This window comes from Oryzias latipes, chromosome 20, assembly GCF_002234675.1.
Source record: "Oryzias latipes chromosome 20, ASM223467v1".
In the NCBI taxonomy this organism is placed as follows: domain Eukaryota; kingdom Metazoa; phylum Chordata; class Actinopteri; order Beloniformes; family Adrianichthyidae; genus Oryzias; species Oryzias latipes.
The window spans coordinates 16,083,001-16,110,413 of record NC_019878.2 but is presented as its reverse complement, the minus strand read 5'-3'; the positions used below and the strand labels follow the sequence as shown (position 1 = coordinate 16,110,413).

The 27,413-nt window shown below is 38.4% G+C and overlaps 3 protein-coding genes across 3 annotated transcripts in view; all 3 read right to left on the bottom strand.

The window, feature by feature from the left end:
- Positions 1 to 11,314, bottom strand: part of stau2 (staufen double-stranded RNA binding protein 2) — a 101,934-nt gene extending 90,620 nt beyond the window's left edge. The window contains exons 1-5 of the mRNA XM_004081251.4: positions 11,222 to 11,314; positions 9,551 to 9,758; positions 9,308 to 9,438; positions 5,239 to 5,398; positions 4,044 to 4,179 (exon numbers count right to left, since the gene is read on the bottom strand). Coding sequence (XP_004081299.3) covers positions 4,044 to 4,179; positions 5,239 to 5,398; positions 9,308 to 9,438; positions 9,551 to 9,758; positions 11,222 to 11,305 — 719 coding nt within the window. The 5' untranslated portion in view covers positions 11,306 to 11,314. The remainder of the gene's footprint in view (positions 1 to 4,043; positions 4,180 to 5,238; positions 5,399 to 9,307; positions 9,439 to 9,550; positions 9,759 to 11,221) is intronic.
- Positions 11,315 to 12,449: 1,135 nt separating this feature from the next.
- Positions 12,450 to 21,769, bottom strand: ube2w (ubiquitin conjugating enzyme E2 W). Its single transcript, XM_011488874.3, has 6 exons — positions 21,669 to 21,769; positions 20,377 to 20,468; positions 16,620 to 16,722; positions 14,918 to 15,073; positions 14,756 to 14,831; positions 12,450 to 14,671 (listed from the first exon to the last, which is right to left on the bottom strand). Exons 1-6 carry the CDS (start codon positions 21,681 to 21,683, stop codon positions 14,658 to 14,660), a joined length of 456 nt encoding a protein of 151 aa, XP_011487176.1. The 5' UTR covers positions 21,684 to 21,769; the 3' UTR covers positions 12,450 to 14,657.
- A 1,015-nt stretch (positions 21,770 to 22,784) lies between these two features.
- Positions 22,785 to 25,405, bottom strand: eloc (elongin C). Its single transcript, XM_004081021.4, has 4 exons — positions 25,297 to 25,405; positions 24,831 to 24,856; positions 24,542 to 24,685; positions 22,785 to 23,234 (listed from the first exon to the last, which is right to left on the bottom strand). The coding sequence occupies exons 2-4, from the start codon at positions 24,832 to 24,834 to the stop codon at positions 23,044 to 23,046; spliced, it is 339 nt and encodes a 112-aa protein (XP_004081069.1). The 5' UTR covers positions 24,835 to 24,856; positions 25,297 to 25,405; the 3' UTR covers positions 22,785 to 23,043.
- Positions 25,406 to 27,413: the final 2,008 nt, after the last annotated feature.

The following is a 27,413-nucleotide window of genomic DNA, read 5'->3' as shown; positions in this document are numbered from 1 at the left end:
ATTAAGAGTGCAAGAGAGAAAACAGATATAAGTGCAAAGCGGATGTTCTATGCTGTCCACCACCTTTACTTGGAGTGTCATGACAATGAATCTTAAATATAAAGAAGTGCACACAGGCAAACTTGCCTGCACTCCTTCAGGGTGGCCCAATTACAGAAGTCTGTGACGAAAAGCAACACCAAGTGAATAGCATCTCTAATAGTGTCTGCAAACATCCTTGTTATTTATTGGAGGTTTTCTGTTTCAAAGCTTTGTAAATGCTGGACTGATTTCACACACAAAAAGTATTTCATCCACAAAAGTTCATCATAATGGCATGTCGTATCTCTACCACATCCTTCACGACACAGGAAAATACACAAAAGTTGTTGGTTTTAGACATTGAAGCAAACAGTGACGCAGATAAAGTGCTTATCAAAGCTGAGGAGACTGCCAAACTCTCTCCACAGCAAGTTTCTTAGAGCTCTAGAGACTCTCTGTAAAACTAGCTCAATTTGTAAAATGAAAAGGAGTGCATTCAAATGTGAAGCTTGCAGGGGCTTTTTAAAGTTTGCATCTGAAAACTGGCATGCTGGGGAACTGGCCTTCAGAGGCAAGGTTGTTCCTTCAATTCATAAATTATGTAGTCTAAATCTTAAAGCAACCTTGGGTGAGATACTGAACCTCACGTGGCTGCCCTGCATTTCCACGCAATACAGAGTTTAAAGTCTAACTCCCATCATCTTTTGATCGATTTTTTTAAACCGTTCCCAGTGTTTTTTTAATTATGATTGTGGCGTTTTTAGCCAAAGTCTAAAAACCTATGTTGTTTTCTAGGACATAGTTTCTGCAGACCGGCAGAAACTGAAATTTCTAATAAACAGAAATGTTTATTAGAAATTTGCCTCTGAGTTTTGGGCGGGACTGTTGGCGGGAAGTAGGCCTGCCCCCCTTCCCATCAACCATCTGTTTACATGCTCTTCTGCTAGCTTATAGCCACTCAGACACCCGACCTAACATAACTGGAGCAACAAAAATGACAAAAAATATTGGAGGTATCCAGATGTAGAGTTCTGAGCCAGATGCCAGCTCAGACGAGGAAAACAAAGACCTACATGGATGTATTTGTCTATGAGTGGATGAATCAGAATGGAGCGGAGCAGGGAGCTTGTGGCCTGCCATGGTAACTTGTCCTTCACACTTTCAAGTGTTCTGTCAAGGCATTTTTATGTCTGCTCCTGATTCACAACAATTTGAATAAAGAAATAATCAGAAATGTAATTTTAAGCTAATTTTATTTATATATGTCCTCCATCAAGAGAAAAATGCCACAATAACATGTTGAAAACACCAATATTACAATTTTCTTTAGCGTGGGTCTTTAATAAAACAAAGCATGTGCCTGTGACTAATTTAAAAGAGTTTACATTCAACACTATTCTATATGGCATTCTGGAAGGACCAACTTTCCTGCAGCTCAGGTAATCCACTACATTTCCTACAAAGACAGGTCTATTGGACAGCTCAGTATCTGAACATTATCACAGGAGGAAATGTCACAGTCAGACCAAAGCACTCTCAGCCATTCAGCCTCCTACTCTTCCAGCTGACATAACGGTACCGTCATAACCAAATTCGGGGGAGAGAAGGTGGGCGGCTGCTTTGCTTCAATGGGGGAAAATCCTATCCAAATTCCAGCTCTAACAATATGCAGGATGTAGGCACCCCCTCTCCCCACCCTTCAGAGATCAGCAGGGAAGCTGGGAATACCATGAATGAACTGATGAAGCCGCATGACTCACTGGAATCAGGTGTTCCAACGATAACAAAGTCATTAGGGATTGTCCGTTAAAACCCTTGATGTCATCAGATGTCTTGATAACAATAATATTTTCCTGATTCGGTGATCCTGTTTGCTAACCATTTGGGCCGAGGCTGTGCTGATGTTTCAAAGCCGCTCTGAAATTGGCGGAGCGCAATAACCGCGGTGAGCTCGCCGTTTCACGACAACAGAGACAAATGGCTAATTTAAGCGTCCACTTGGATGGAAAAGATCTATGTCCGGGTCGCTTGCTATAAATAAGATTCATTAAGACACTGATAAATGCTCATTTCATAATATTGCAGTTTTTCCTCTGCAGGGCACTTTCTGAACCAATCAATACTGTTCTTGGTGGTGATTAAAGCCCTGATGGATCAGAGCCAGACTGGCCTTTTAATGGTCAGATTTTCCATCAACATGCCTCTGGATCACTCTTATTCATCATAATAGGTAAGGACATGGGTATTTGGAAACCTTCCTTCCCCTGAAGCATCATTTAGGTGACAGATTGTGAATATGGCCTGTCACTCTGCCACATAGTCAGTCATCTGATTAAAAGAAGTCATATTCCGAAGGTCTTCCTTTCATTAATCCAGGGCTTTTTCCCACTAAAAGACGGAGGCCTTGTGAAGACCTTGGAGTAATAAAGGTCCTGTCTTTTTTTTTTTCCGAGACACACACACAGCAGTCATCTCAACTTTCCTCAAAACGTGAAATAAAACAAAATAGAGCGTGGTATATGGAGACGGCCTCCTTCTTCTGAGAAACCCATCACTGTGACATTGACAGACAGATGTTGGAAAACAGATTTTCCACTTTCCTCCAAAGACATTTATCTTTCCCTCCCTGTTTGTTCCAGCATGGTTCAAATAGTAAAAAGGTGTGTGCCAGATGCTACGCCGTCTGATGACTACTCAACACTGCCGCTGAGTCACTGACCAATACAGGAAGGACACCTGCATTTTACAACAATCTCTTCTGTTTCGACCTTCAGCATCATTATTATTTAACCTTTATTAAGGTTTTATAGTTCATGAGCTTTCTCTCAGAAAATGTGTAGAGTATTTGTTTGCCTTATAAAACAGACATAAAATCATAAATCTGCACAAAAACAGCAGCCTGCCTTTTTTTTAAAAGAAAGTTTGGTCTAAAACAGCTGAGAGTTTAAACCAAAAGTCAATCACAGTTTTTAGTCTTTATGCAACTTATTGCCCCTTTTTTAGCAGAATAAAGTGACCCATTTTTTGTCAACAATCCAACATATTCATGCCTTTATAGTTTTAAAATGGTTGTTCAATTATTTTTGAAGGACAAACCATCAAAACTTCTAAAATGAAGAAACACTGCCATCTGGAGATGGACTTCAGTCGAACAAACCTTCCAGAGTGTCTATTTATCAAAGCAATTAAGGTGAACAATTTTCATACTTCCATGCCTTGTATTGCAGTTTCCATTTTAACACAGCTTAGTTAGTTGTGGGAAACCTTTATAGAGTGAAACCACAAGCAAACATTACAGTATAAGTCGATCATCCCACCCAGAAGCCCTCCTTAGGGTGTGGAGAAGGCCGGGGCCTCTTCCATCTGTTAATGAATGGAAACAAGGTGCATACTGAACAATTTACAATGCATTCTGAAGCCACAACCATTCACTCTCATTTTCATTCCAGCAGCAATTACACAATAAGCTTGCATTCCTGCATATTTTTTAACTCCTGTGATATTCTCATCAGCGTTCACATTAGTGAGAACAGCAGAACAGACCCGGATTTGACTCCAGCCAGCCTATAAATCTAAAGCAACATTCCTTCAGTGATGGCATCTTTAAATGTTGAAAAAGTGGACGGACAGCACTGGGTAAAGAACAAAAACAAAAAAAGGGGCAAAGTGACAGAGACTGAGAGCAAAAAGACACTAAGACGAGCCCCCCATTGATCAGATAAAAAATACCTGAGCCAAAGAAACTATTCCCCTTCAGGTAATCCAAGATGAACAGATGTGTCAAGAACCACCCACTGAGCTGGGCGACTAAAAAAAACAATCTATCCCTTTGTGCATTAGCCATCTACTTCTGAACATACAAAAGATCATTTTTAAATGGAAAAATAGAGCATGCAGAGTGTTTTATAATGTAAAAGTCTTTTGCATTCTTGGAAAAATATAGATACATGTACTAACCTGGCTAACACCGTATCCGCAACAAATAAAACAAGTAAAACCAATCCAACACTTGCGGGGCTTACCTTTGGTTAAACATCCCTCTGAAGTTGTAGTTCGCTCTGTAGTTGGGCATGGGCTTAGGATCCAAGGGTCTGTAGATCGCCGGTTCCCCCCTCTTCATCGCCAGTCCATTCAGCTCCACTGTGGGTGTTATACTGCCTATAAGCATAACGTAATGTCATCATGAACAGTACAGGCCAATGGAGACGTGATCAAAAGTCATTTCTTTGAGTCATCGAATGGTTTTCCAAATATTTTATTTGACTTTTGTATTCTCCTACTTGCTTCTTCTGTTTTGATTGCCACCTTTTTCTCAGATAACACGACTGTTTGACACTCAACAGCTCTATGGCTCTGCTTTATGCATTCTGGTTTTGGGATGAAAGTAATATAAGGGGAAAGGTAACATTGATGTCATTTGAAGACGTTCATTTTTTTAAAAACTTTTTTTAAGGAGATTAAACTGTTTTCCAACCGTACGATCAATTACTGCTGCTGACAGTGAAGGTAAAAGGTTTCTTTGATTATAAACTTTTTATTTTTAATTGGAATAAGTTTAAAGCACATAGTCTTCTCTCCTGCAGCACAAAAAGGTCAAGTTACTATCCAGACAGTGGCAATGATCCACAAATATACGTTAAAAATACAGATAAATATTCTATATAGTAGTAGTAGTAGTTGTATTAATACAAAACGATGGACAAAGAAACTTAAGTTTAATAGCCATGTTTGGCTTGATTTGTTTAAATTTAAACTCAAGATTTGCTGCAACAGCATCATCCTGGTTGGAACTAAAAATATTTGACTCTATAAGGAATCACTGTCAGACTGTAAAATATATTATTTTAAAAATGTATCTTTTTACAGTTCTGTGATTAAACAAAAAAATGTTTTTCTTTTTATATTTACAATGAAATGGAAACCAAACCATAAAAACAGTGCTGTATTATTATTTGGGAAAAAGTGAAGTTTTGATCAGAGAGAAAGATACCTCAGTGTTACTTTAGTGTTGAATGTTGCACAGATATTTAGAAAGAAGATCTCTAACATTTCTAAAAACAAGCAATTCATCGATGTTTCAAGTCAAAATAGATCTGGGTTGTAAAGTAAATGTGTATTTTCTGTACCGTAGGTTATAGTTATTTCTTGATTATTAACATTATGGCAGTGATTCTTTTTTCTTTGCAGTCTGGGGCAATTCTGAGATGACTGCAATACCTGGGTTGCTGTTGATGTCAACTTTTGGGGAGCGCGGTGCAGGCCTGGGAAGGACACTCTCAGCCAGGGCTTTGGCAGCAGTGGAGTGCTGGGCCTTTTTTATGCTGGTGCCTTCTGCCTCCCATACCTGCTCCCCAAGAGTCAGCTGCACCGTGAAGATCTGCAATAGTCAAACCAGGAGGAAAAAGCTTTACCTTACAGACATAACACTCTTTCCAACTTAAGCCGACAGAACGTACAACCAACAGTAGTTTTATGTGTTCAGCATAAAAGAGCAGAGAAATTGGAACGTCTGTTGATTTTAGTGATCATCAAAACATTTTTTTTTAACATAAGGATAAATGTCTTAACCCAGGGGTGTCAAACTCATTTTCACTGAGGGCCACATCAGCATAGTGGTTTTCCTCAAAGGGCCAGATATAACTTACACATGTAACTAAATGTAATGGAAAAAAAAGTGTAACCACTCCTTGATGATGAATAACTCATTATTTATGTATTAAAATAGTTGCATAGAGAACATATGTTTCCTTGTTACTCTAGCATAGATCCTTTTACATTTTGTCCGCTCATTAAAACCCACATAACTCCATTAATGAAGGAGTGAATAAAGAAAAATAACATAAAACTGAGCTAAAAAGAACATGTATTACTACACATGTAACATTTTACACAAAAAGGCTGCACACAGCATCCAACTGATGGTCTGATGACAACAATTTGTCTGCATACAAACATAAGACCAGCAAACATTGAATAAATACAACAGCAACTACACATAATTATTATGTAATCAACTCTTCTTTCTCTTTCGGCTTTTCCCATCAGGGGTCGCCACAGCGAATCATCCTTTTCCACCTCACTCTATCATGGACATCTTCTACCCTAACATTAGCCAACTTCATGTCCTCTGTTAAGACATCCATGTATCTCCTCTTTGGCCGTCCTCTTGCCCTCCTGCCAGGCAGCTCCATCTCCAACATCCTTCTACCAATATATCCACTATCCCTCCTCTGAACATGTCCAAACCATCTCAGTCTGGCTTCTCTGACTTTGTCGCTAACACAGGCAACATGAGCCGTCCCTCTGATGTACTCGTTCCTTATCCTGTCTAACCTGGTCACTCCTAAGGAGAACCTCAACATCTTCATCTCCGCTACCTCCATCTCAGCCTCTTGTCTCTGTCTCACTGCTACCGTCTCTAACCCATAGAGCAGAGCTGGTCTCACCACTGTCTTGTACACCTTTCCTTTGAGTCTTGCTGGCACTCTTCTGTCACACAACACTCCTGACACTTTCCTCCAACCGCTCCAACCTGCCTGCACTCGCCTCTTCACCTCTTTTCCACACTCCCCATCACACTGAACTGTTGACCCCAAGTACTTAAACTCCTGCACCTTCTTCACCTCAGCCCCCTGTAACCTAACGCTTCTACCTTGATCCCTCTCGTTCAGACACATGTATTCTGTCTTACTACGACTGACCTTCATGCCTCTTCTTTCCAGAGCAAACCTCCACCTCTCTAGCTGTTCCTCCACCTGCTCTCTACTCTCACTGCAAATTACAATGTCATCCGCAAACATCATTGTCCAGGGAGATTCCTGTCTTACCTCGTCTGTCAGCCTGTCCATCAGCATAGCAAACAAAAAAGGACTCAAAGCTGATCCTTGGTGTAGTCCCACCTCCACCTTGAACTCCTCTGTCTGACCTACAGCACATCTCACCACCGTCATACTTCTCTCATACATGTCCTGAACTACTCTGACATACTTCTCTGCCACTCCAGACGACCTCATACAGTACCACAGCTCCTCCCTCGGCACCCTGTCATACGCCTTCTCTAAATCTACGAACACACAATGCAGCTCCTTCTGACCTTCTCTGTACTTTTCCATCAACATTCTCAAAGCAAAAATGGCATCAGTGGTGCTCTTACGGGGCATGAAACCATACTGCTGCTCACAGATCTCCACCTTCTTCCTAAGCCTGGCTTCCACTACTCTTTCCCACAGCTTCATTGTGTGGCTCATCAACTTTATTCCTCTATAGTTGCTGCAGTTCTGCGTGTCACCCTTGTTCTTAAAGATCGGAACCAGAACGCTTCTCCTCCATTCCTCAGGCATCTTCTCACTCTCTAAAATCCTATTGAACAACCTTGTTAGAAATTCCACTGCTGTCTCTCCTAAGCACTTCCATACCTCCACAGGAACGTCATCAGGACCAACGGCCTTTCCGCTCTTCATCCTTTTCAGAGCTTTCCTAACCTCATCCTTTCCAATCTCTGCTACTTCCTGCTCCACAACAACCACATCTTCCTCCCTTCTTTCCCTGTCATTTTCCACGTTCATCAGCTCCTCAAAATACTCCTTCCATCTTTTCTGTACACTCTCCTGGGTTGTTAGCACCTTTCCATCTCTGTCCTTAATCACCCTTATCTGTTGCACGTCCTTCCCATCTCTGTCTCTCTGTCTGGCTAGCCTGTACAAGTCCTTCTCTCCTTCCTTTGTGTCTAACCTGTCATATAGCTCATCGTAAGCTTTCTGTTTGGCCTTTGCCACCTCTCTCTTCACTCTACGCTGCGCTTCCTTGTACTCCTGTCTACCTTCCTCAGTCCTTTCTACATCCCACTTCTTTTTAGCCAACCTCTTCCTCTGGACGCATTCCTGTACTTCCTCATTCCACCACCAAGTCTCTTTACCGTCTTTCCTCTTTCCAGATGACACACCTAGCACCTTCCTACCTGTTTCCCTGATAATTTCTGCTGTAGTTTCCCAGTCATCTGGAAGCTCATCCTGACCACCCAGACCCTGTCTCAACTTCTGCCTAAATTCCTCACAAGTTTCTTCATTCTGTAGCTTCCACCACTTGGTCTTCTTTTCTGTTTTCCCTATCTTCTTCTTCCTGACCTCCAGAGTCATCTTACACACCACCATGCGGTGCTGTCTGGCTACACTCTCTCCTACCACCACTTTGCAGTCAATAACCTCTCTCAAATGACCTCGTCTACATAGGATGTAGTCCACCTGAGTACTCCTACCTCCACTTCTGTATGTCACTCTATGTTCCTCTCTCTTCTGGAAGTAAGTGTTGACTACAGCCATTTCCATCCTCTTCGCAAAGTCCACCACCATCTGTCCCTCCAGATTCCTTTCCTTCACACCAAACCTGCCCATCACCTCCTCATCACCTCTATTGCCCTCACCAACATGCCCATTAAAGTCTGCTCCAATAACAACTCTCTCTCCTCTGGGGAAACTCTGTATGACCTCATCCAACTCACTCCAGAATCTCTCCTTCACTTCTAACTCACAGCCAACCTGTGGCGCATACCCACTGACTACATTCACCATCACCCCTTCGATTTCTAACTTTAAGCTCATCATCCTGTCTGAGACTCTTTTCACCTCTAGAACACTGTTTACAAACTCCCCCTTCAGAATCACTCCTACCCCGTTTCTCTTCCTATCAACACCATGATAGAACAGTTTGTATCCTCCTCCAATACTACGTGCCTTGCTGCCCTTCCACCTTGTCTCCTGCACACACAGTACATCTACCTTCCTTCTCTCCATCATGTCTGCCAGCTCTCTGCCTTTCCCTGTCATTGTGCCAACGTTAAGAGTCCCTATTCTCAAACCTATGTTCCTGCCTTTTCCCTTCTCTCTCTGGCCACGGACCCTTCTGCCTCCCCTCTTTCTTCGACCAACAGTAGTCAAATTTCCACCGACACCCTGTAGGTTAACAGCATCGGTGGCGGTCGTTGTTAACCCGGGCCTCGACCGATCCGGTATGTCTAAAGTGTTGTGGATGATTCGCATGGTTATTTTGGCAATTTTTACGCCGGATGCCCTTCCTGACGCTACCCTCTCTATTTATCCGGGCTTGGGACCGGCACAGAGGCAACTGGCTTGCAACCCCTGTGGCTAGATTATTATGTAATCAACTACAAAAAATATATATATTTTAAGAAATTAAAAACTTTTATGCTCTCGCGGGCCACATTAAATGACATGGCGGGCCACTTTGGCCCCCGGGCCTTGAGTTTGACACATGTGTCTTAACCCCTCACCTTGGCATGTGCAGGTCCTCTTTCGTTTAGGAGCTTGTACTGTGGCTGCATCCTATTGAAACGGGCTAACTCATTCACCAAACACATTGGAGTTTTCTCTTTAGGGTTTGCCATGTTTTCCTGGGGCGGGCCTATAAAAAAAATTTAAAAAAAAGAAGCACAATAGAACACATTACAATGTCAATCCAACCTGCGCAATGAGAAGCAATAAAAAGGAGGAGCGCTTGTCGGGTTGTGAGCTACCTGGTGGTGTGACAGACACAGGAGCGTCCCCATATCCGACTGCAGGAGCAGGGCAGGCGGGTGCTGGAGCCGAGCCTGTGCCGTTGACAGAGGGCTGCAGACCCAGGGGTCCTGGGCTGGCCATGGCCGCCGGGGGAACTCCGGCGGAAAGGCCAGGACCAGCCAGGGGCGCTGTGGTCTGTACTTTCACTTGAGCCATGCTCGATTCCTGAAACCGAACATCAACATTTCATCACAAAGACATCAACGTTTGTCATGATTCTAAAAGGACACAGTGGTACATCAATGTAGTAGCATAAGAAAAATGTCCTTAACCTCTACTTATATTCCAAACTACTTTAAGCTGCTTACGGTCATTTGAGAGATTTTGTGCAGCGAGTCTGGAAAGCAGACTCCAAACGGAGAAGCTCTAAGCGTGTCTCACTCTGTGATCCGAACGCAGCTAATACAACCACACAATGGACCTTTATTTGAAGGCGCTTTCCTCATGTTACTGCGGCCACATTCTCCAGAAAAGAAAGTCTGAGATAGAGCAGTCAAGACCAAACACGGCAAAGGATGCTCAATCACTTTTGTTGCTACACAGACCTACATTATATAGACATCTGAGATGATACAGAAATGTCATTCAGGACTTTAAAAAGACTTTGTTGTGTAGATACTGCTGTTGTTGTTTGACAATATCCACTAATTCAACACTAATTAAACATATCAGGACAAAATAGTCTTCCAATTCTATAATTATATTAAATAATCCATCAATAAAATGATGGATAAAAATTCATCTTCACACAAGTTACAAAGAAAGTTACAAATCTTCAAAGCTGAATCTCCTCCAACAACTTTTGTCATGATGCTCATTATTCAATTTCAAGGCAGTACAAATTTTAAAAATTAAAAATGTAATATTATAACCAAATACAATCATTTTTGGGCAAAAATATGGAGCACTAAACTGAAATCTGCATTTATTTTTGAAAGGTAATATACCAAAAATACAAACCTATGCTAAAGTATGTCTATTCCCAACATTTCAATGCTTATATCTGTAAGCTTCCTTTAAGGAACTTGTGAATTATAAGCATTATATATGTTATAAATAGTATTAGATAGTTATTATAAACAAACACACACCCCAGTGCTGCTGCATCTTGAGTGTCAACAGCATCATCATTTGTCATGATTTCTAACGCATCATCAGATTAACACGTTTTGCACACAGTAAAGCTGAAAAATGTAAAGTTGACATAAATACGAGCTGCAGATCCTCACAACTGCCTGCAGCCTCGACTTTACATCCCAGCGTAGCAGGAAGCTAACAATAAATACCAGCATAAAAACACTGTTTTCTGCGCATGTCAGCCTCTAAAATCCCTTTCCCGGGAAGGGTCCGTTCACGAGCTATCGTGAAAGTGTTGTTGTGTTTTCCCCTGATGGATATTTTTCCTCCATCCTCCCACGGTTGCGCTTGATTAGCCGGTTGAGGCTCATCATGGCTGGTCGGCCGAACACCCTTCTTTGCTAGCATCTTCTTCGTACTGCCCCTTCTTCCACGACAGTCTGGAACGTTTTTAGCCTACGCTAACCACACACGGGCTGGCCATAGTGTGACTACTGGTTATTACCCCACCCTAACACGACAGGACAAGCATTTAGGGGGATTTCTTTTACCTTTGTCCAGGGCCAGACCCCAGTTACACCTCCAACATTGGCAAACACTAAAGAGAACTGGATGGAAAGAGGGGAACACACCATTTTAATTGTCAGTGATGGAAGTGTTAAAAACGTATACTTCTGAATAGGATAAAAAGCTCAGTATTTATTTTTATTGCATTTATTTTTACAGCTCTAATTCGATGATTGTTAGAAGTATAAAAAGCTATAGAAATGTAAAAGGAGTTTGAGTGGGGGTAAATACTGAAAGAATCGGACCTCCCCGCAGAGTTGAAAATGGTTTAGTCCCAGTTCGCTTCTTCAGGGCTGCAAAAATACTTTTCAGATTTAAAAGCGCTCGTGTTTTTATTTTTTTCATTTATTTTTAGCATTGTCTGCACACTGGCTTTCTTTTGCAATTTACTCAGATGATGCAATGCTAGATTTCATTTTAAAATTATAGTTCCAGACTGGAATTAATTTGCCTTAAGTTTCCCAAATTTGGGACGAAGAGAAATACAGTAAAAATGAAAACTAGGTTACAGAACTTTAAGCATCATATGCCTCGTATCAGAGAAATAATTATTTACTCGGTTATTTATGTGTTTGTAATTCAGTGTTAAACTTTGGCGTAGTATTGCAAACAACCACAAGAGGGCGCGACTTGTTCAGGTTATATTTCCCCAAGTTACTGTCGAGATAAATATTTGTATGTATATATATAAATATATATATAAATAAAAAACAAGTGCAAAGCAACCTGAATCTTTAATTTACACAGATGTGATTCATTGTGCTCACGATTACCATTGAATGTTTTTTTCTCCTAAGAACTATGAATGAAAAAATTAAAATGTGAAACATTTTAATTTGGGGAAAAAAGAACAGCACATCATAAGGACATTTGTATTTGTAAAGCCATTTTATGTTGTAGAAAATATCTCATTTATTAAGGTTCTTTTGGAGTATCACAGGTTAAAACAACTCTAAAACAACCTAAAGGGGGGGGGGGGGGGGGGTGAATGAGGCTGTTGTAAATATTCACTATTGTACAAAGGGATTATGACTGATTGATTGTTGGGAGTTTTGGTTGAAAGCGGCCGAAAGCTGACAGACAACAAAAACAAGGCACTCTGTACTCTGGGAAAATTTTTGATGCATCTTCCAAGAATCACTGTCAAAGGATTTGACCCAATTTTGGAAAAAACAAAAAAAAGAATTACAGAAGACACAAAAGACACTGTCATGTTTTGGTGCAAACCAAATGTTGAATAAAAGTGAATCTTTGCTTTTATTGATTATGAAAATGAACAGGCACCTATTACATGGAGCTTGCACATCCCAAAATAACATTTTAAATATAAATAACTCACCCTCATTAGTGTTTTCACTCATAAGAGTCTGCAAGCTAAGAGTCCAAACCCACATTGAAAACAACAAATTAAATAAAAAAAAGGGGGTAGCATTGTTTTAAAAATAAAAATAAAGAAATCACATCCAAACCCTTGTAACATAATCACTCCCAACAGATGAAGATGTCCTTTGATCTACTGCTTGTTGCACGAATGCTTTCATGACTGCATTTACACATTGGACAACACCCACTGCAGAAAAGCAAAGAAAAAAAAATTCAAGAGTCTTTAAGTTATCTATATAATTTCTAGAACAATGTGTGCTGTTTTAACTGCTTGTACAATAAAGATTATAGTCACATTCACTCTAGTTCAATCAAGGAAGAACACCAGGCGACGGGAGGAAAAAAGTAGGCATAAATACAAAAAAATAGAAGGAAAATTCAAGTATCTCCGACTGGATGGTGATAAACATTTGCTTGAGGAATGGAGTGATTACAGCCTGAATTGACCAAATCCTCTGGTTGGAAGTGTAGTAATACCCCCCCAACGACTCATCTACTTTCTGGAAAGTCTAGTGTCAAAATCAGAATATCAAAACTGCATGCGCCCCTATAGTACAAGTTTATCGCTGACTGTACGCAGCAAAAAATGTAGTGAAAGATGTCGATGTCGACTAATTTTCAGTAAAATAAGCACTCATCTCATCCCTCAGCTAGGAAGTTAATGTACCATCTGCCAAACCTTTTCACATCATCCAATAGTTCTAAAGCATACAAGAGTTTTAGACATGTTATAAGTTTACAGCATAACAGTCTCTTTTGGTGCAAATATAGTTTAATTCAAAATATACGATAGTTTTCTCTCTTTTTTTTGTTGTTTTTTTTTAGAGGTGATCTCTTTATTGAAAAAGTACCTGAGTCACAACTCTGACCAGGAGGGGAAGAAAAAAAAAAAAAAAGAAAAAAAAATCACAAATGCCTTCTCTATACAACTCCAACAAAGCCTCATTTTATCATTCACTGCTGCACTGGAGATCAAATGAGGATTTCAATTAAGTAACAATTAGGAAAGAAATAAAAAAAAAACAAGAACCCTCAATTGTTACTATAATCCCCCATTTAAAGTATCGGCTAAGGGCAAAACAAGAATACAAAAAAAAACATACACTTAAAATCAAATAGTTTAGAGGAAGAAAAAATTAAAGCCTATATTTAAAAAAAGTATTGTACAAATTAAAAAACAAAAAAGAATCCTGCAACAATGTTTCCCTACAGACATTCTTTAAATGGAAGATAAGCTGCTGCACATCTTGAAGGCTGGACTACTGACAACTACCCCGAACCACGAGTGGAGATGTACAGTGAGGTCATTAAATAACTTTAGATCTAATATCACTTTAGTTCCATCTGTAGCAACAACAGCAGGAAGAACTGCCATCAGGTGTCAAGGTGGAAACTGTTTGTACTTTGAAACTAAAAGCCTTAAACCTGATAAATAGGTGGAGGATTTCTTACAGTACATCTGCAAGTTGGGGGGATAAATGTGCACAGGTTCTTTGAAACTAAATCATTTCACAGTGCATAACAATGATAGTGAAAGGAGAAAAAAAACTAAACGGATGATGCATTTTCTTGGGGTTTTGATGGTTAGACTCCTTCAAGATGATGACTGGATTTGGATTTTTGTCTTTGTAGGCCCAAGCATGCATCCATCAGTTATTATTGCACGACACAAAACCCTAAAATGCACCTAAATACAAACGGAAAAAAAAGTAACAATAATCTTAAAACAGGAATTATAATTAGCTCACCACAACTCTTCCTTTCCTGCTCGCTGCACTGTGGCTGTCTCGCCACAAACCATATTGTGTGGGTGCATCCAAATGTTCATTTACTTCCACTTTCTATGTTACAGCAAACTAAAAACATGCAGCCGACTGTCCACGGTGGGGGGTGGGGTGGGGTGGGGGGGATAGGCAGTCCTGCGCTTGGTTTCCAATGTTCCAGTCACAAGTCAGAGTTCAAAGACTGAAGGATTAAAAAGTGCTTCATGTAGGTCAGTAGGGCTGCGTCTTCTACCATTAATAGAAAGTTTGTACATTAGCAAGTATCATCTGTGGAGGGAAAAGTACAAGAAAGCCAGTTTAAAATTGATAAAAAAAAATTTATAATCAAAAAAGTAGTGACAAAGTACTCACCATGATACCACCATTTTGTTTTCTTTGGATTTTTGTTACACGTTCTTACATAAAAAGAGTTATCTGGTGGCCGTCTCTGCCAAAAAAATAAAAATAGATAAATAAAAATGTCCAAGAGGTGAAGAACAGGAAGAACAGGAACTTCTGCGTTCAACTACTTACCTTTTCTTTGCAGCTGGACAACATGCTGATAATGCTAAGACAAACAGATTGCACTGAGAGCGCTGGTGACCAATCTTCTGTCAGAATAGATAAACAGATGTGACCGTTGCTATACACATGCGGATGAACAGGTATATTCTCCCCTGTGAACATCACCTGCGCAGAGGAAAGACAGGTTACAGTACTCAAAGTTATAAGTGACAAACAAAGATGAACGCAGTTTTTCCTAACTTAATACGGAATGAAGGCCTGTTCACGATCAAACAAGTAAAGTAAGGAAAAGTTATTTTTTCTTACTTTAGTTTAAAAAAACTCGATTATTATTACAACTACTTTCTGGAGAAACATTAGGCTATAGGATTAAGTTCAAGAGATCAGCTGTTCATATAAAAGGTCAGTAAAGGAGGCAGAAAGATTATAATGCAGTGAAAATATGGCAAAGAGTTTCCTCATTCCAGCTGCTTCTACTCACTGTTTACATTATGGTTTATGCTGCTAAAAATAAGAGCTTTTCTTTGTTTTGTACGATTGATTCGATATGGGAAGACTGTACTTTTAGCCTTCTTACGTTATTACTGATTTGTAAACAGGTAATCAATGTCCATATAATCCAGATTATAGCACCAGAGAAAGAGCTGAGATTGGGGTTAAGATGTATAATCCTTCACTCACAGAGAGCAAAATACAAGGCAGATAGGAACATCTAAAATTACAAATTATTTCCAGGTAAAATAAAAAAATGATTTAAAAAAACAAGAACAGCTTTATTTATAAGCAAACATAACACAAAACTAAAGATTGATTAATCCAAAAACCTAAAAGCTATTCAAAAACTAGCAATCTATGAACAAAATTAGCCAATACGTCTAGAAATCGAAAGATGTCGAGAAATTTCAGGATGGTGGTGAGTGAAGATTTTGAAGTGTTTAACTTTAAGCTTTGGCAGCAAATGAGAAGTGTGAACATCTATAGAAGTAAACTACGTCAAAGAAATCCTTTCATTAGAGTCTAACATCAGGTGGTTCTAAAACAGAAAATCAATAGATCAGGTCAGTTTTATAAGGCAACATATTTATGAGCATGTTGGGGAGAATCCCAGAAAGTAAGGGACATTTTCTCTGATTATGTTGATGCAACCGAACACAAACACAGAACGCCATCGAACAGTATTGACCTGTCCGACCTTTGACAGTCTGGCCTTACAGTAAATAGAGTTGTGTCCAAGCAGCTCAGTTGGGTTTTAGTTCGGAATTTTGGATTTTTAGATGGTCAAGAAATTGACTAGCATAACAAACAGTCGAGTGAAACTATTTGACTGAATCCAAGCTCCACTGTTTCTAAAGCACGCTCCTTTAACAAGAGAGTGTGACCAATACACCACCCATAAAGCAGCTCTGTACAGGTACTAAACAACTTTTACCTCCATTTCTCACATTGATTTGCAGAACCTTTAGTCTAAAACAGGAAAAACTTCTTATCAGCCATGGAAAAGGAGCAATTGCCTTAGTTTATCCTTATGTTATTGTCTTTTTTTGTCTGAATAGAGATCTTTCAAAGCCTCCAATAGTTCCGTCAAACGTAGACACTCAGTCTAGCTGCTAGTTCTTAAAAAGAACCTGATTTATTATTAAACCTTTCCAGCTGCACGGGACAAAGAGCTCTAGAAAGTCTCACATTCAGGGTCGTGTGGGGCCGTGCTTACCTGGGGTGAATCAAAAGGATATCGACCACTAAATTTGAAAAGTAGCTGAAACTTCTCTCCTTCATACAGAGTCCCAGGCGCTCCTTCCATATCTACAATCCACCTAAAAGACAAGCAAGAGACAAAAAACAGGATTCAATAACCCCACCAAAATAAAAGCAGCATTAACGAGACATCCAATCTGTGATGCGATTAAAAAATATGGTCAGAATGTCTTCAGACTTGCTTTCTACCCCCACTGAGGGAACAATAAAGCAATAGATAAAGGAGAGGAATGTTCAGTAGGTTTCCATAAACAACAGCAGCCTCTAAAATGGGCAGCTCACCGACAGCTGCTGGCCAAAATGTTGATCCACTAGAAGTTGTAAGATGGTTTGTTTTATGGCTAGAAGGTAGAATCAACGGTTATTAAATTAGCTGGCTTTCATGCAACAGATAGTTATGAGCACACAGGTATTTGAGTCAATTATCTGGCAATAACAAGGAAAATATACATTTTACAACTTGAATAGATAATCGACATTAGCCCAGAAAAATGTTTTAGTGCATTTCTTTAAATTCTATTAAAAAAAATTATAGAATTTTTATAGAAAAGATTTCACTCTGAACTGCATCTAAACACAAGTGGTCCCTCCTTGAATGAACAAAGAATTTATGAAGATAGACTTAAAAGAGGTTAAACATTTACTTTATTTATATGATAGAAAGAATCAAATCAGACATTTAGTCTTAGTTGCTGCAAGAAAAACATTTGGTCAGTATAGAATGACAAGTTGTTTCATAATCTTCTGGTTCTGCTTTATGACATGCAAACCAAAAAGGAGGCAAGACGGCACATACTTTAGAGAAGCTCTTTATCCTGGGTTAAATTCCATTTGTAAACAATTAAAAAACATACAGACATCAAGCACAGTTCTTTTCCTCACAAACTGCTTCTTGTATCACGTGTAAGCTATCTGATCTCCATGTGATGGAAAAAACCCAGGAGTTTGCAGCTTTCTTCACCTTCATTTAACATTTCGGGGACAACACACTCCCCTTTTATCTTTGACACTCGTTTTGTGAAAGCAGTCCCGTGTACCCAGATATGGAACATGGGACGCAGACGCCAGGATCACGGCTGAAATGTGCCGGCAGGTCACTTTCTGCAGTATCTGCTGTCCTTCAGCATCACACTGCCAGAACAATGGTGGAAAAGATTGTGGCAGTGACGCAGCAATGATAAAGTGGCCAAAATAATATGTGACCACACAAACCGGTTAACTAGTAATGCTTCATGGCTTTCATCGTTTTATCATTATTCTTTCTTTTATTGTTTAGGGATTTTATTTATATTTAATTTCTGTGTTCGGCACTTTGGCTGCTCGTTCTTTTATAAGTGCTGTGCAAGTCATAACATTTATTTAAAAAAAAACATCTCCCAACAAAAGTGATAACTATCCTACAGCTCTCTCTTAAACATAAAAACATTTGATAGATTTTAGTAGAAAAAAATAAAAGAGAAAAACCCTGAAGTTACTTTTAGTTTAGATTTTAATGCAAAAAAACATTTAAAAAAATGGTTTAAATAAAGAATCATCAAAATCCTTATCAGGTCCAAAATTACTATACAACAGAATACATTTGAATGAACTGTAATCTGTTCTCTCTATTCTTTGAATACAACAACAGAAGCAGAAAAACATCCCTTAATATAAACAACTTTTTCTAACTGACCACTTCACTTTATTAATGATAGTTTATTATTAGCATGTATTTTTAGAAGTTGCATAACATGTTATTTAAGTAATTTGCCAAAACATATCAATTTTATTTTTAAAACAACTAAACATGTTCACTCAGCATTTATAAGTATCTTTTCTGAAAATAATATAGTTTACTGTCACTAAGCAGGAAAACATGGAAAAGACAGTTTTGATTTAAACTAAAACTACTACAAAATACTTCCGCTTACAACATGTATTCAATTCATCTATTAAATACAGTGGAGTTTGTAGATATTTAAAATAGTTACTTGCTTTTGTTTTTATGAATTAAATGAATTTATTTAGATTTTGACATTTTCCTTCATCATTTTAAGAACACTAGCCTGAGACGGGGTTAATGTAATTTCTCATCATCATCCTAAGAGTCAACCACCAGAATCTGTCAATTCTGCATGAAGTGTCAAAACCAAAGCCTTTAATCTGACTCATTCCAGCGACATTCAGTCCTCTGCAGGGTTGTGAGAGCACTGTCTGATAATGTGATACTCCACTGAACAAAAGGACAGAATCTATTCAGCCTTAAAAAGCTGAGCCACGAAGCTTGGTGGCAAAAATGCAATCTTGCTCAGATAACAGCAGAGCCAGAAAGAGTGGAGAACCACTCCGTATGTACACTACATGTTAAGTTTTAGCTTCAGACAGAAAGCAAATTTGCTTTGTTAAAGAAGCTAAATACTAGGGCCCAGCAGAGACCAAAAAGTGGGAATTTAGTCACAGAAAGAACCCAAGAAAGTAAAAAGGGGCAACGATGCAGCATCACAATCTCTGACATTATTTTAATGCTCGCAAAATAGATCAAACTTGTCACAATTTTCTGGATTTTTAGCTTTACAATATTAAATTAAAGTCAAGTTCAGGTCCTTGTAAGACGTCCTTGTTTTAAAAGCCTTCAATGTGAGGAAGGTATGCATAGAGTAGTAATAAAGAACACATGAATTGAACCCAAAACATTATAAAATCAAATCATTTCCAATCTCCCATTTCCTTCCAAACGTGACATTTGAGAAACCTTGGAGGAGATGTAAACGGATGACACTTCCTCATTTCTGATTGGAAAAGTGACTCCAACTAGAAGCACAAACGTACATCCTCTTAACTAAGAGACATTTTCTAGAAAACAAAAGAATCCAATAGGTAGTACAAACAAAAACGCTCAAACTGTCAAAAAGCTGTGCAGCAACATCCTCAAAAACAGCTGTTTATCTTCAACCTGATGGATGGAGTTTGAGTCATTGGACCGTTTGAAATACAAGGTTGTAAAAAGGAGCCTCCTGCTGTTATGAATCACTACAATCTTCTCTTTGAGGCCTTTAAATCTCAGCTACAAACACGACATGCACACCCATGTCAACCAAAAACCTGTGACGTAGGGACAGAGGAAGGCAGCAGAACTGGTTTGGACAGTTGTCGGATACACCAAGCATTCATTCACATGAATATACAGAGGCCTAATCTTATTAGGAAGATGGCATAGTAAAAACTGGTACGATTATGGAAAAACTGTAAAAAAAAAAAAACAACTGCTTTCTTGTGATAGCACTATTAATGCCTGAACATGACGAAGCAGAATGAGGGGAGAAACTTATTTCCAAATTTGATTTAGCATCTTAAAATAGTTCAATAAAAATGTCCAAAAAAAAAGAAAAAAGTTGAAAAACATTCTTTAACAACATTCCCAGATCCTCAAGGGAAATCCCCCATCCTGCAGTAGCTGTGCCACCTCTGTTAATCATTATCCAGGCACAGTATGAATGCCAATCCTTAAATATTTTATAAGGATGAATTGCGACACTCAACCTTAGAGACTCTACTGAAGGGCCAGAGCTGCCAGTTACAAGGATGACCCCATTCCCCCTCTCCCTGCTCTGGTTTAGCCTTTTCCACCGACCTCCGCTTTGTTAGCAGTCAACAGTCTTCTAATGGGAATGGAATATTTCAGAAACTACTCAAGTTTCTTAAGCAATCATTTAACCATGTGAAGTTATACTTACTGTGTGATGGTGTTTTGTACACTTTTCTCATTGAGGGTCATTCCTGGGGGTGGATCATTTTGCAGGGCTAACAATTCCTTCTGTAGCCTTTTCTGTTGAGGGAAGAAAGTGTACAAATGTTTGCACAACAGTCAAATATCTAGTAATACTAGCACTATACTAGCACAATGTTAGTATGGTAGAAATTGTTTTTACACATTGATTTAAACTTTATTTAAACTACCAAAAACAAGCTTACTTTGCATAAATCAAAGAGTGGATTCATAAAAATATATTAAAAAACTATACTGGCATTTTAACAAAATATTTAGTCATTTTCAATTAAAGCCCATATTGATAAAGGTGGGACGTTTTTATTTTATAAGTGAACATTAGACTAGGCTGGATTAGGCAGTGAAACAGGAAATAGTTGAAGTAAAATAGTTTGTAAACTCCATGCCTTCTTTAAAAAAAAAACACTTCAAATATCTGCAACAGCATATTTATTAGGGGAAATTTATTTTTCAAGTTTGACATTTTGCTTGTCCAACAACTCCCGCTGTGGGCATTTCTGTCAGGGAGAAGATGCTTGATTATTAAGATCAAGATTAACTGCATTTTCCTCAAGTAAGCCTTATTGATAAGCTCATGTTTGCATTTAGGTGAACAGTGACTTTCGTTTCCCTGTTTAGCTACAACAAGGAAATATTCGGTCCCTTTAATCGAAACATAGTTGATACAGGTACGCAACAAACCGAATCAAAATACATTTAAACTAAAGGGAAGCGACTTTCATTTAATTGCCAGATCTCTTGAATTTATATCCGAGACAAAAACGCCGACATTCTGACATTCATCATTTAGAACAAGTACACCTGTTCAGATGAGCAGTACAGTGCTACCCAATCTGCGCACCGTCGCGTTAGCTACCACGGTGAATGTCGACCAAATACAGAGCAGCTCGCATTTAATTCAATGACTTTTCCTATCACGATAGTCCAGTTCCTAGATTTTAATTTACATATCCCATGCAAAAGAGCCTCTGCCATGCATCGAAATGTAGTTTCTGTTGACGGTTTCTACACTAGCTGTGGCCGTAGATGATGATGGACTGCTTGTGTGTTGCTAGCAAAGAGACCCAGCGCTAACCTGACGAGTTAAAAAAAGAAAATTACACCACTTCTTCCTCCATGTAACTACCAATATGAAGTCAATATTACATTTAAACGGAGTGACACACAAACTGCTGAGAACAACCAAAAGACTTTTAGGGTAAATTGTTAAATTCCGCTCGCTGTCATTTGTACTCTTACCTGCATCGACGCCATGATGGAAACCCCCTCTGCACCAGCGCAGAGCGGAGAACGCTACGTCAGCGACCCACGTGACCAGAGTTGTTTTGACAGAAGAACAGCCTTCACACCAACAACGTGCACCGTCAGAGCCAACACCCAATCCCACTTCGCTCCTTCTATGTCAAGAAATGACATTTTAAAGGTACACTTGATACATTTTTCTTTCGTCCCCCCCCCCCAAACCACAGACACGTTAAAAAAACGTCCATTCTGGATCAAATTCGGACGAAGTCACGCGATACCAATTTGAATAAATAATGTCAAACATTCAGAGAAATCAAAATTGTTAACGTCCAAATTTACCTTTAAAAACAATAAGCTGTATATTCTATAATGGAAAAACATTTTAGTAAACAAATAGTCCAAATCAACAAATTTCAACAAAAACCCTCAAGTGTTCCCAAATGTTATTTAGGTTTTCCCATTTGTGAGACAAAAAACAAATCAGAAACATGAAAACCATCCCTATTTTAAAGATTAGACAAGTGACCAAATGACAAGCAGAAAAAGTGATGATTTAAGCTTGTTTACAAAAGGTATATCGTTTGAAGTACAAATACATTTGTATGCTCAAGACTTTCAATTCAGTTTTATTCATGTAGCCCAATATTACAATAGTTGTCTCATTGGGTTTCACCAACTGTACAAAAGATCAAATCAGTTATAAAATACAAAAGTTGATTGCTAAACTAAACGGTACATCCCTGCCCTTAGACGCCGCCTTTTCGCCAAGGAAAAACTAACTAAAAACAGATTCCAATAAAACAAAAAAAGAAACCACTTTCTTTAATTTAGCTGCACTAAATGGCTTTTTGGTACAAATGGGATTTCCTAAAGTGTATTCTGCCCTTATATCATGGAATATGTGTTGAGGGGACGTTATTTCATTAGGAAAAGGACCACACTTGCCAAATTCTCTTTTTTAAACTGAAACTGTTATTGTGGCCAAAGTGAAAGTAGTTTTTTTAAGGCCATTTCAGTGGCTATTTTGTTCTCCTTTTAACACCAGCTGTGCCTAAAAATGATTGTTTTGGTGCAACATTTCAAACTGCAAAATAAGTGAGGAAGCGGAAATAAAGTGCTCACCAAATAAATCTTTATTAAGATTGATGTAGAAGGTGAGGAAAGATTTTCGTGAAGGGTGCAGTTATGTTTTTGGCCTGCCATGTTCAACACCATTTAAAACGACATTTTTATTTAAACACAATCAAAATGATAAGACAAAGTATGAAGCAACAAAAACAAAACACGTGTTGTAGATGGCAAAACAAATTAAATACTCCTCCAAAAAAAGCTTTGAATGGTTTAAGCTTTTACATAATAACTGTAACGTCTAACAATCCAAAAAGTTTGCAGCCATGAGCAGTTCCAGTGCGATCTCTGGAGCGATGGGGAATTCAGGGATCTCTGTAGAGCTGTTGGTGTAACGGACTTTGTAGGTGAAATACATGCAGACCTTAGACAGAACATGAGATGGAATCTCTCTGAAGTTCACTTCGTTGGTTTCGTTCTCAGCAAACTGTCCTGCAAGTAAATTGTCACAGAAAAGGTTTATCTTTTTTTAAATATACAAAATCTGTTAATTTGGTAAGATTTTTTGATAAAGGGTAAAGAACCATAAATCTTTCTACATTTTTTAAACACCTCATTCTCAAGTGCAAACTATTAAGCAAACTATGCTGAAAGCAAAGCAATTGTGGCTTATTTATGAAGACAAAACTTGTACACTTATTATAGCATTATTATTTTTTAGAGCTAAATAAATTTTCTAGGTCAAAGGCAAACAACAAAAACCTTTTCATAGATCAATTTTAGTGATTTTAGGGTTTCAATTCACCTATTAATTGCCTGTTGGCAAAAATGTATGAATAAATAAATAATTAGAATTCAACAATTAAAATTTGCTCTTGCAGCACACACTAAATAATTATCTCAGCAGTTCTTTCTATAGAACTAAATTCAAGGTGCATTTGCAGTTCTTTGTAGTTCAGGTCTCAAGCAATTATGTTACATTTTACAGCAAAGAATTTTGCACAGTATCATTATTTATACTCTTTCCAAACGACAGCAATATTCAAACAAAAGAAGAAGAAAAAACTAGGTAAAAGTTTCTCCACTCCAGTAGTTTGACATTTTCAGGTGCAATTGAATTTTTTAAAACTGTCCCACGATCGTCAAACTTTTTTCCTTGGCCCAGTTGAAAAAGCAGCATTGACCAAAGCAGAAAAAAAGGAAGCAATACCTTTTTTAGAATTTGACACAACTGTTGCCTTTAGCTATATAACTGCAGTAGTCAATGGATTTGTCACTTTATTCAGCTTGTGCAACAAATGAATGAAATATGACTACAAACAGTGCACTTCCCACTCCCAATTTAGGAAAATGCAAATCACATTTATCAAAAAAGGTTAGAAAAAAAGAAACCACAGAATCTTAAGTTTAGTTGGGTACACTTTTAGCTGAAAATTCCATCAATTGCACAGTGGTTCACATCAATTTATAGCACATTTTGGTCAAATTAAACCTTCTTTCAGAATAAACCATTTTTGGACAGACCACCTGTTTTACACAATTGATGTAAATAACAATTCTCAAGGGCTAGTGTCTTCAATGTCTTTCAATGAACAAAGAATAAACCCTTCAGCTTCTTTTTGGCTAAACACACCCCATCCAGAGTCAGTCGAAGTTAGGACAGGGATGTTTCTAAAATCAGGACACCAGTCTTAAGGACTGTAGTTTTAGTACTTTTGTATCTAATATAATTTTCATTAAAACACTTCTTCAAAATATGACAAGCACCTAAAGATTTTTTTTTAACTTAAAACTCTTACCAGGTCCACTTAACATAGCTTTGATTGTTCCAGATGTCAAAGCATGTTCTCTCTTCACTATAAATTCATGGCCATCTGAGGAGATCAGCTTCACATACATGGCATCTGGCCCTTCACAGCCACCATAGGTTCTTTCTTCGCTATCTGTGTAGCACAGAACAGAAATTGAATCGCATACAAGTGTAAGCCAAATGTCAGAATATCTACAAAAAGGCAACATGTTGATAGAATAGTGTTTGCAAATTAGATGAAAAAATATGTGACTCGAAAAACACTTTAACATTCATACCCATCTTTTCCGGGACTGTGTTGGTCCTAAAGAAGAAGATATAGTTAGGCATTCCAAGTACATTGTACAGCACTGGCTTAAGTTGACTTGAGAAACATGAAACATTGACAAGCGCTGTGTTAGAGTTAGGCCTTGCCTTAGGATTTTTGACAGTCATTGTACTGCGCTACCTCACTGTTAAATAAACTAAAGACACCAAGACATTTATTGAAATTTGGCATTAAGTGGTATTAAATGTATTAGAAAATTAATGTTCTGTGTTTAAAGAAATATTCTTACTGGTATTATTATTAAAGATATAAGGCGAGTTCGCGTTAGCCGCGGTAGCTACAAAGCTAGTACATTTCTAAACAGACTATATTTTTTGTTTTTAACACTCACTGTCTGTTTAAAATACCAACTAGACAATTAAAACAACCACAAACAATAACATAAACACGTGTTATGGCACAATAATGTTTCTTACCACTGCTAAGACGTCAGACGGAGACACAGCTAAAGTTAGCTACGTCTAGCTACCCGGAAATAATTTGTAGATACACTGGTCCGCAGTAAATGTGTTCCCCTTAACGTGTCGTCTGCGGAAAGAAAGCGTTCCTATCATAAATCATTTCATTCTCTGCGACATGTTGTAAACTGTAAAATAAAATCTTAACATTTATCTAGCAGAGGTACTAAAAATAACAAAAAATAAATGCACAAAACAAATGCCATGTCTGCAAAAACAAAACAATGTGACAACGTATAACACATAAATTATTATTTGTGACCCGTAAATATTACTTCTTACTTATCATATTAATCTAGCCAATTATTCGTTTCTTCTGAATGATGGTAACATAAATATTACCAAAGTTTTTTTTTCTATTTTCTGTTCTTTTAAAGAGGCTCCTTAAATTTGGACTCACTTCACTTGCGAATCTGCAGTTATACCTGTAGGGGGCGCCTGAGCTCAATATTCCCCTCCTGACTGCCTTTTCTTACTGTGATGAACTGCAGCAGGTGCTCAGAAAAAATGACAGAGACATTTTGCCGGGCCATAAATCTGAATTCATCAGAAGAGGCATGTACCCTGAACCCTTACACATTCTTCAGAGGCCACTAAGTGTAAATCCACTGGTTCAGCACATTTTCATTATCTGTATTATAGAAGGTCCGTGCTTTAACAACAGTTACTATAGCACTGGGCTGTGTTTCATGGGACCATGAGACAAACTAACAGACCCATTTTTTACAATTCCATCTTGTGACTTGCGATTTAAGCCAGCAAAGTCTAGTCTCATAAAACAAGTAAGATGCAGTTTTTCACAAACCAGCTGAAAAGTACCCATTCTCTTGTCATGTTCAGGTTCGGAATGTGACTTTGCCCTGGTTCCCCATGCAGTTCTTTCAGGGAGAAAAAGTATTGACTGTTGAAATCTGAGGCTTCCAAATGGATGCAGAGGTATCTGAGCCTTACACTTAGAGTAGAATACTGTGCGTGCCTGTAAATTTTGCCATTTGACCCAGAGGTGCTCTCTGAGGCAAAGCAATTCAGAGGTCCTCTCGCAGAGGTTTTCCCTCAACTCTTGTTTGGCTTAAGACATTCATTTTCCAAGCCTTCTCTGCCAAGTCAATAAAATTGATCAATACTCCGTTCAATCACAAATAAAAGTGAGTCTTGTACAGATGCTTTGCTTTTTTGTCTTACGTTCATGTTACCGGTACGTTTAGCTTTGTGAAGAGTTTGTATTCCAGAAAGTTCTTCAAGAAAAAAACCTCTCCCAAAAACAATCACTGACCTTCCAGTCCCCCATTACACCATTAGTACTTATGATCAGAACAGGCGGATGGCGGCAAGCTTTGATGTCTTTCTGATACTACCCACCCGGCTGCAGCTGCTCACAGCTCTATTTTTGGGAAGGCTGCTGTGGGCCCTTAGTAAAGGGCTTCCTTAACACATACAAAATACAGGCAAAGACTCTTGTGCTTGGCTACATCAACAAACCATCATAAAACTCCCTTCCCTTCCCTAATCCTAATCAGTATGTGTTGGGAATCTGTTAAAAAAAAAAAATGTTGTTCATCTTTTTGCCTATAAATGATTGTGGATGTGATACCATAGCAGTTCCTTATTAAGTGGGCATTTTACTTACATTTTCTGCTTTTTGCTCATCATTGGTGTTCATATACCTTTGATTCAACTATTTTTGTTTTTTTCTCACAGCTGAATATGCCTATAGATTCATGTGAGAACAGTGCTTTGTTAAAAAAGCTCTGAATGAAACCAGGTCAGATTTTTATTATCATTGGTCATGATATGGAGGAATGAGAGCGATGTCCTGCAGCATTTCATGTCTGACACTATAAATCTGTAGGTCCGTTTAGCCTGCAGCAATTACACTGTCCTGGAATCATATTGGTCTGAATCGCATGTTTCCTGCTGAAGGGAAGAACTAGCAAACCAGTTGAGAGTAGATTTGATTTAGGAGTCAACTTTTTGCTAATAGATTTTTTTTTGCATTGTCTTGTGTTTCAATTATTAGTATGCATCCATTTTGAGCAGGAGCTGCAGTACACATTTATTTACTTTTTGATTTTACA